The sequence below is a fragment of the Pangasianodon hypophthalmus genome, chromosome 7 (assembly GCF_027358585.1).
Source record: "Pangasianodon hypophthalmus isolate fPanHyp1 chromosome 7, fPanHyp1.pri, whole genome shotgun sequence".
Lineage (NCBI taxonomy): Eukaryota > Metazoa > Chordata > Actinopteri > Siluriformes > Pangasiidae > Pangasianodon > Pangasianodon hypophthalmus.
Window position 1 is genome coordinate 649,030 of NC_069716.1, and position 10,000 is coordinate 659,029.

Sequence of the window (10,000 nt, forward strand, 5' to 3'; positions counted from 1 at the left end):
ATGGTGTTCCTGGGCATGTCTCTGCAAGTCTTCTCCCTGATGGTCGTGTCTCTGTTCATGTGTCTCTCTGGTCTTGTCTATGCTAGTCGTTTCGCTGGTCATGTTTCTGCTAGTGTCTGCTGATTGTGTCTCTGTTTGGTTCCCTGGTCATGTCTCGTGTCATGTCTTGTGTTGTGTCTCTGGCAGTTTTAAACAGTGAATGTTGTCTTGCCTGAAGTGTAGAGCTGTTCTCAGAAAAAAATTGTTTAGTTGACACTGTCACATGGCAGTGTTTGATTAGCTGATTAACTTGATTTAGCCCCGCCCATGTTTACCCAGAGACACCTGTCACCGTGTAAAATCAGGACATGTGGTGTGGTCACCTCAGGGCAGGTGTACTCAGAGAACCCACATACACTCTTGGTAACAAACCCAATCGTCATGCGGGGTGAGTGAGCGAGATGGCGAGGGAGTAGGGTCGTTGCGAAACGACTTCCTGTTACTTTGCAAGATTGTAATTCAGTGCGGTTTCAGGAAGTGTGTTACTGCGCAGATTTACACCATTACAAAGCACAAAATTACACAGAAACGTCCAGTCTTTATATTCGACACTTCTGACGGAGTTGACACAAAGCTGATGTCCCTCAGTATGGCAGTGCTTATGGCAGTTGTGTTAGATGCTAAGCGTAATAACAGTGTAATTACAGTGGAATTTTATAGTCTTATTTTAATAATTTAGTAACACGTCAGAGGGAAATGTTGACCTTCGTTCTAATTCTGTGTCAGGAAGTGTGGTGTGAGTCCATATATGGAAAATATAGTGGCTTTGAGTGGGTGTGTCTTTAAGGCCATAGATGGGAATGTGGCCATGTCTTTGATTCCACATGTGGACTCATCTGTACCGCTACCCTCGCGAGTGAAAGCTGAACTAGCGCGTGAAAGGGAACCTAGCAAGCAAAAGCTAGCCTAAAGAGCAAAAGCTAACCTCATAAGTGAAATGAGCTCACGCTAAGCTGACCCAGCGAGCAAATGCTGAGCTGACCATGTGAGAGATAGCTAAGCGAGAGAGTGAAAGCTAAGCTGACCTAGTAATCATAAGCTAATTTAGTGAGTGAGAGCTAAGCTGATCTAGACAGCAAAAGCTAAGCTAAATTGGCAAATGAACACTAAGGTGATGTAGCGAGAGAAAGCTAACCAACTGTGAGAAAGCTAGTATCGTGAGTGAAAGCTAACCTAGCAAGCGTAGCTACTGGGTAACTCTAGTTGCTAATGAACCCTGATGTGTGAGTGACATCATTGCTGGAGTCTCAGACAGAGAGCTGTCAATTAAGCAGCTCATTAGAATAATATTAGAATATTAAGCCACGCCCACTAGGATAGTATGATCAGTCTGTTCAGCTCCTTTTCGAGCATTTTTAATCACATGTCTTTATTTAACCTTCCGATGAGTGTGTGATGATTTGGACATGCTAAACTGGAGATGTGTGTGTGTGTGTGTGTGTGTGTGTGCGCCTGGTTGCGTGTGTGTTTCCGTTTATCCCTTCCCTGAGAACCGAACCAAAAGCTGTTGTTATTTATAATTCTGCTGAATCATGTCTTTTTCGCTTCTACAGGACGGATCGAATGATCTCGAGGAAGTAGAGGATTAGACTCGTGTATCAGCTTGCACTCTTTTTCTCCCAGATTATTTTTTCAGGTCTTATTTTTTTCGTCGTCTCTCAGAAACATTAGTTCATGGTGCACTTTGCAACAGCCATATTTTTCGGTAGTGATGTCATCATGAGGCTGTTTCAGTAAATGATACCGTAATGGCACTTCATTAACGCTGACATGGTGTTGTTTCCGTGCTGTAGAGTCACCTTGTCTTGTGTTTGAGTCACATCAAGACTACGTTCACTGACTGTAGTCCATCTGTTACACTGCAGAAAAGTATTGGCGACCTGGTCCATCAGTGGAAAGGCACGAACACTGAGCAGATGTTTAGGAATGCACCAGCCAAATACTGCGTGTCTGATACCTACCTGAAACATCTGGATCGGTGTTCGATCTAATTATGTTTTAGTGATCTGATCCCTGCTGTATTTTATGTCATAAACCCACATGACATTGGACACGACTCAGACGCATTTTGATGCCACTGAGTACCAAATAATTTTAGTGCATAGGTTCTATACTTTATTCTATACCTTTGTATTGATTTCAAGGTATCAGAGTGTACTAACTATATTTACAGATGCCCTTCCTCAGAGCAACTTTTATCTCATTTATACACCTGAGCAGTTGAGGGTTAAGGGCCTTGCTCAAGGGCCCCACAGTAGCAGCTTGGCAATGCTGGGATTTGAACTCACAACCTTCTGAGTAATAGTCTAACATCTTAACCAGGGAGGTAACACTGCCCTAACTAGCTTTGAGGGCTTGATATCGAGATTGTAAATGCAGATTGGTGCATATGAGGACAATAGATCCACACTGTATATGGAAAAAAGAGCTTTAGGGCAACTTTGATGCCTGTTAGTCAGAGTCAGAGTGAACCTTGTTTGTTTGCTGTTTGGTTTATAATTAAATGAGCCAAAAAACTGTATGAGATGAAAATGTCCTTGTAAAACTTCTGAAATACAGCAACGGAAAATGTCACGGCTGTACTGAGAATAATATCGGCTCATTGATACATAAGGTAGGGGGGTGCCAATACTTTGTGCAGAACAACAGATGGGTTACAGTTAGTAACTGAGCATATACGACGTGAATTGTGTGTACAGCAGTGTGATTGGTGTATACTGGTGTGAGTTTAAAACCTTTAAAATGCTAGAAGTGTAGTTGTGGTTTCAGAGGTGTGTGTGTGTGAGGGAGAGAGTGTACGTGTGTGTGCGCATGTGTGTGTGTGTGTGTGTGTGTGTGGGCTGCGAAGTCGGACTTCCTGCGCTTTTCCTGTAAACACAGCTTCTTGAAGACATTATCAGAGCCATGAGAGGATGTGTGGTTTGTGATTCAGTCTGAATTAATTACGTGAAAGAAAAAAAGAAACACTTTTAGATCACACACACAAAAAAAGTGCGTTTTGGGACGTAGTTGGAAAAATAAACAGGATGTGTGATCTTAAAGATGTAAAAAGTCCAAATCAGGAAGTTGAACTCGTGTTTTGTTGTAAACGATGATTCAACCATTTTTATTGTGTGTGTGTGTTTGTGTGTGTGTGTGTGTGTGTATGAGGGCAGAATAAAGAAAAGTGAATTCGATAAACAATGCAATAGATTACTTCCTGTTTTGTGTTTTTGAACACACACACACACACACACGCGCTGGAGAGGGAAGGAGCACAGACGGCAGGCGTCAGTTTTCTCTTTTTCTGTCCGTGTGTTTTTTATCACATGCCGGAGTGCCGCAGGATCTGTGTGTGTTGTAACATATGTGAAGAGAAGAAAGATGTAAACCGGATGATTCACGCTTCTGCTTTTAAACGCTGTGTTTATTTTCCCGTCATGTCTCCTGTCCGCTTGTTTCATCAGTGTTTTAAATGAACTTTTCTCACCGAGTCCAAGCTAAAAGTCAAGCCGTGTCTCAGGCAGCAGGCTGAAACGCGTTATTAGGAAACGATTAGACAGGTTTTATTTATCGTAACTTTAACTCTCTCTGCAGTGCACACTTTCAGAAAGGCCTTTTCATTTTATTTTATATTTCTGAAGTTTGTAAATACTGTTTGTCTGACAGAGAGAGAGACAGAAAAAAAGAAAGCATGAGACAGACAAACATAGGGACAGACAGAGAGAGAGAGAGAGAGAGAGAGAGAGAGAGACTAATGGATGCACACAAATGTAGAAAAGTAGAGAGAGACACTGACAAAAACAAAGAGAGACAGAGAAAGACACATCTGTCTGTCTGTCTCTCTCTGCCTCTCTCTCTCTCTCTCTCTCTCTCTGCCTCTCTCTCTCTCTCTCTCTGCCTCTCTCTCTCTCTCTCTCTCTCTGCCTCTCTCTCTCTCTCTCTCTGCCTCTCTCTCTCTGCCTCTCTCTCTCTGCCTCTCTCTCTCTCTATGCCTCTTTCTCTATCTCCACCCCCACCTCCATCCCTCTCGTTGTCTCTCTTTCTGTCTCTCTCCACCCCCCCTCTGTCTCTCTCTCTCCTTTCATCCCCCCTCTTTCCATCCCTCTCTTTGTTTCTCTTTTTATCCCTCTTTCTCTATCTGCATTTCTTTCTCCATCTCTCTCTCTCTCTCTCTCTCTCTCTCTCTCTCTCCATCCCCCTTTTTGTCTCTCTTTCTATTCCTCTCTCTCTGTCTAGCTGTCTCTCCATCCCCCCTCTTTCCATCCCTCTCTTTTTTTCTCTCTCTCTCTCTCTCTCTGTCTCTCTCTCTCTCTCTCTCTATCTGAGTGTCTATCTAATGGACAGTCAGACAGAAAACCACCTGCAGATGGTCCAGAGAGGCGCTGCAGTGTCCAGTAGGAAGGTCGGTGGTGTCGTGTTTCAGTGCGGTGTAAGAGCGTCTCCGCTGGGAGACACAACCGCTTTTTTTTGCAGAAGAGCATCATGTGGTTTCTGGCACTCGAGCGATCCCAAATGCTGGTAAATGCTCTTGGCATACAAGTAAAAAGGCTAATTATCTTCACCCCGTTCCCTCACTGGACAGCGGACGTGTGTGTGTGTGTGTGTGTGTGTGAGAGAGATAATCAAGTGTGACTCCATTTAAATGTCTACAGGTTTTGGAGACAATTTCGAGACAAGAGTGAAAACAAGAGACGTAATAATTATAACAAATTAATTAGAGAAAACTGTAATTAAGAATTTCTTTATTAAAAATATATATTTAGTGCATATAAATGCCTGTAATTAAGTAATATTAATAAACCTATTAAAACCTGTTCAACCTTTCCGTGTCACCTGAACGTAAAAACTGAACCAACACACACTTTCACTTTCTTTCATTTACACCTCGGTGATGTTTTGAGAGAAAAACATTCATCTGAACTTCATCTGTTCAGCAGCAGGGACACGAGAAGCTGAGACGCATCAGAGAGAGGTGTTGTGTTGCTCTGCTCTGAAGTCAGACAGCAGGTTATTAAGGTTTGTATAGGATACAAAACAGGCAAAAAGGAAACACACATTACAAACTACAACACAGTTTATTATTTATTGATCTTACAGCTGCAGACACCAGACTTTCACTATCTATACTATCATCAGTCGTCCCAAGACTACTACACACCAGCGTCAGACTCAGAAAGGGGGCGTGGCCTAAAGTCCTGAATGTTGTTTTACGTTAGAAGAGATTCAGATGATAATGAAGTATATATATATATATGATTTGTGTGTTTCATTTTAATTAAAATTGCTGGTCAGAGTTATACGATGATGTGAAACGTATAAAACTAAAGAAGTAGAAAGAGGTCACTGTGACATTTTATTTGTTCCTGAACTGCTGCTGTAATACAGATCTGCACTATAGAAGGTCTGCGTTTCTGTTCAGAATAAAATCTGATCCCTCGCTTCTTGTTATCCGAAGCTGCTACAGATGAAAGATGGACAGCGAGTCGATGTTGTGTTTCTTTTTTCCTCGTTTGTCTTCGGGGTGACGGGGATCAGGGACGCGTCACTACATTTCACACTTAACCGACCGTTAAATCCTCACGACACTGAGACTCTGTGTGTGTGTGTGTGGGTGTGGGGGTGTGTGTGTGTGTGTGTGTGTGTGGGTGAGTGGGTGTGTGGGTATGGGTGGGTTTGTGTGTGTTTGTGTTTGTGTGGGGGTGGGTGTGTGTGTGTTTGTGTTTGTGTGGGTGAGTGGGTGTGTGGGTATGGGTGGGTGTGTGTGTGTTTGTGTGGGTGTGGGTGAGTGGGTGTGTGTGTATGGGTGTGAGTATGGGTGGGTGTGTGTGTGTTTGTGTGTGTGTGTGTGTGTGTGTGTGTGTGTGTGTGTGTGGGTGAGCGGGTGTGTGTGTATGGGTGTGTGTATGGGTGTGTGTATGGGTGTGTGTGTGTTTGTGTGTGTGTGTGTGTGTGTGTGTGTGTGTGTGTGTGTTCATAGTTGATCCAGAGAGGAAGTGTGGTTAGCTCTAATGCTGATCTGTTGATTAAAACAATTTTTATCAGTTACAAAACAATAATCCACCAAATTCTCCTTTGATGTTATACAATAATCGATTATTTAATTTCACAAAAAATTATATAAATATTCTTTTCATATCCGTGGTTTTTTTTAAGTTCCATAAAACGTTCATTACATAATATGTTTAATAATTGAATGTATTTGAATATTAATGAGTCTGTAATTTTGTACTACGTCTAGCATAAAGCAATAAAATAGAACTGTGCTCTATTCTGTGTACATGAGCTAATGGAGGCCCCTGATTGGATAGTGTGACTCTGACTGACAGGATAAAGAGGACTACCGCTGAGTATAGTACAGTACAGTACAGTACAGTATGGTGCCACAGAGTATACTATAGTACAGTATATTACATGTACCACAGTACAGCAGAGATCATAAAGCACAGCAGAGAGTTGTACAGTTAATCAGAGATCAGAGTATAGTACATCACACTAGGGCAGAGTGGTATAGTACAGTATAATACAGTATGGTGCAGCACAGTGCAGTGCAGTAAAGCAGAGTACACTGTAGTACACTACTGTTGAGTATAGCAGAGTACACTGTAGTACACTACTGTTGAGTATAGCAGAGTACACTGTAGTACAGTGCAGTATGGCAGAGTAGAGCGTAGTACAGTACAGTGTATTATAGTGCAGTATAGCAGAGTACAGTACAGTGTTATAGTGCAGTATAGCAGAGTACAGTACAGTGTATTATAGTGCAGTATAGCAGAGTACAGTACAGTGTATTATAGTGCAGTATAGCAGAGTACAGTACAGTGTATTATAGTGCAGTATAGCAGAGTACAGTACAGTGTATTATAGTGCAGTATAGCAGAGTACAGTACAGTGTATTATAGTGCAGTATAGCAGAGTACAGTACAGTGTATTATAGTGCAGTATAGCAGAGTACAGTACAGTGTATTATAGTGCAGTATAGCAGAGTACAGTACAGTGTTATAGTGCAGTATAGCGTAGTACAGTACAGTACAGTGTTATAGTGCAGTATAGCAGAGTACAGTACAGTGTATTATAGTGCAGTAGAGCGTAGTACAGTACAGTGTTATAGTGCAATATCTATAACACTGTACTGTACTCTGCCATACTGTACTACAGTACAGTGTGTTATAGTGCAGTATAGCGTAGTACAGTACAGTACAGTGTGTTATAGTGCAGTATAGTAGAGTATTGTGTAGTACTGTATAGTACAGTCAGACTTATTACACACACACACAGCTTTGGAGTTTTTGTCCTTCAGGATTTCTGCTTTGTCACAATCACTCGAGCCAAAACTCTCCTTCTACACCCCTGTATCTCTCTCTCTCTCTCTCTCTCTCTCTCTCTCTGTTGTTCTGTCTCTGTGTGTGTGTGTGTGTGTGTCAGTCTGCAGACAGGTGCAGTAACAGTGAGATGATCAGTGTTTGTGCTGTTAGTGCAGGCGGAGTAAACTGAAGCGTCGGTTGTGTGTTGGTTTTGCGGTGCTGATGTTATCGCGTGTCTCTGAGCTCACATTCATCTCTGTCTTATCTTCAGGTATTGTTGTAAAGTACGAGGGGAAGGCAGCTGCACTCGACTCGACTCGTCTCAGCTCTCATGCTCTCTTATTGCTTCTTGTTATTTCCTGTTCAGAAGTTGGTTTCAGATCTGTCACTTTATTTTCACAGCAAACGAATGAGCAGAAACTTTTATTTACTCTTTTAGTAAATGTGTAATAAACACCAGTAAGTGTGTTTAAAGCTTTCGTGGACTTCTTGTTTTATGGCTTGCCTTCTGTGAGAAGGTCACACACCATGTCCTCTCAAACGTGTCCAAAACTCTTCACCAACTAGCTGATTTGCTAAATGGCTAGCCTACTAAAACCCAGTTTCCAAACTTCCTTCTATGCTACACAGCTGGTATAATAACTTGAGATATAGCTAGCATTATCACTAACTAGCAGTCAGATCCCAGCATTGCATTCTGGGTAATATGCGTTTGTGATGTCTACAGTAGTGCTGATCCCTTCACAGCCCTTGAGATGGAGGTGGAGATTAAATTAAGGGGAAGTCGATTGTGCGTTAAAAACTATTGGAACACAACCCTGCAGTAAATCTCCTCATGTTTCCTGGTTTTAAATTCTGAGTAATTATTGCTTGGAAACTTGGCATCAGAACATTCTCAAGCTTTAAGCTTCATTAGTGTGAGTGTGTGTGTGTGTGTGTGTGAGTGTGTGTGAGTGTGTGTGTGAGAGAGAGACAGAAAGGGAGCTTTACAGCGTTGTTAGTAATATTCTCTGTGACTGAAGGACGTGTGCTACTTTAGCTGTAGTTTAGGATGTGTAGATAAGCGTTAGTTTACAGAGCGCTAGTTTACAGAACACTAGTTTACAGAGCGCTAGTTTACAGAACGCTAGTTTACAGAGCGCTAGTTTACAGAGCGCAAGTTTACAGAGCACTAGTTTAAGAACGCTAGTTTACAGAGCGCTAGTTTACAGAGCGTTAGTTTACAGAGTGCTAGTTTATAGAGTGCTAGTTTACAAATCGTTAGTTTACAGAACGCTAGTTTACAGAGCGCTAGTTTACAGAGCGCTAGTTTATAGAGCGTTAGTTTACAAATCGTTAGTTTACAGAGTGCTAGTTTATAGAGTGCTAGTTTATAGAGCGCTAGTTTACAGAGCGCTAGTTTAGAGAACGCTAGTTTACAGAGCACTAGTTTACAGAACGCTAGTTTACAGAGCACTAGTTTACAGAACGCTAGTTTATAGAGCGTTAGTTTACAAATCGTTAGTTTACAAATCGTTAGTTTACAGAGTGCTAGTTTATAGAGTGCTAGTTTATAGAGCACTAGTTTACAGAGCGCTAGTTTACAGAACGCTAGTTTACAGAGCGCTAGTTTACAGAACGCTAGTTTACAGAGCGCTAGTTTACAGAGCGCTAGTTTACAGAGAGCTAGGTTATAGAGCGCTAGTTTATAGAGTGTTAGTTCACAGAGCGTTAGTTTACAGAACGTTAGTTTACAGAGCACTAGTTTACAGAACGCTAGTTTACAGAGCGCTAGTTTATAGAGCGCTAGTTTACAAATCGTTAGTTTACAGAGTGCTAGTTTATAGAGCGCTAGTTTACAGAACGCTAGTTTACAGAACGCTAGTTTTACAGAGCGCTAGTTTACAGAGCGCTAGTTTACAGAACGCTAGTTTACAGAGCGCTAGTTTACAGAACGCTAGTTTACAGAGCACTAGTTTACAGAACGCTAGTTTATAGAGCGTTAGTTTACAAATCGTTAGTTTACAAATCGTTAGTTTACAGAGTGCTAGTTTATAGAGTGCTAGTTTATAGAGCACTAGTTTACAGAACGCTAGTTTACAGAGCGCTAGTTTACAGAACGCTAGTTTACAGAGCGCTAGTTTACAGAGCGCTAGTTTACAGAGCACTAGTTTACAGAGCGCTAGTTTACAGAGAGCTAGGTTATAGAGCGCTAGTTTATAGAGTGTTAGTTCACAGAGCGTTAGTTTACAGAACGTTAGTTTACAGAGCACTAGTTTACAGAACGCTAGTTTACAGAGCGCTAGTTTATAGAGCGCTAGTTTATAGAGCGCTAGTTTACAAATCGTTAGTTTACAGAGTGCTAGTTTATAGAGCGCTAGTTTACAGAGCACTAGTTTATAGAGCCTTAGTTCACAGAGCACTAGTTTACAGAACGCTAGTTTTCAGAGTGCTAGTTTATAGAGTGTTAGTTTAATACGTTACCTTCCAATGTTCAAGTTTTTCTGTGTGTGTGTGTGTGTGTGTGTGTGTGTGTGTGTGTGTGTGTAGTGGTGGACATGCAGGGCTGCTGTCCGTACACTCGTTTCATCATTCCTCCGAAGACGACGCACTGGATCGCTCTGCTTCAGAGAGGGAAGTGCATGTTTAAGGAGAAGATCCTGAAGGCCGCCGCCTTTAACGCCTCTGCTGTGCTCATC

General features: G+C 41.9%; 1 protein-coding gene across 2 annotated transcripts in view; it reads left to right on the plus strand.

Annotated features, from left to right (window-relative positions):
- rnf130 (ring finger protein 130) overlaps positions 1 to 10,000 on the plus strand; it is a 42,196-nt gene that overhangs the window by 2,647 nt on the left and 29,549 nt on the right. For both annotated transcript variants that reach the window (XM_053235335.1, XM_053235334.1), the window contains exon 3: positions 9,852 to 10,000. This exon is cut by the window's right edge and continues 46 nt beyond it. In XM_053235335.1, coding sequence (XP_053091310.1) covers positions 9,852 to 10,000 — 149 coding nt within the window. The remainder of the gene's footprint in view (positions 1 to 9,851) is intronic.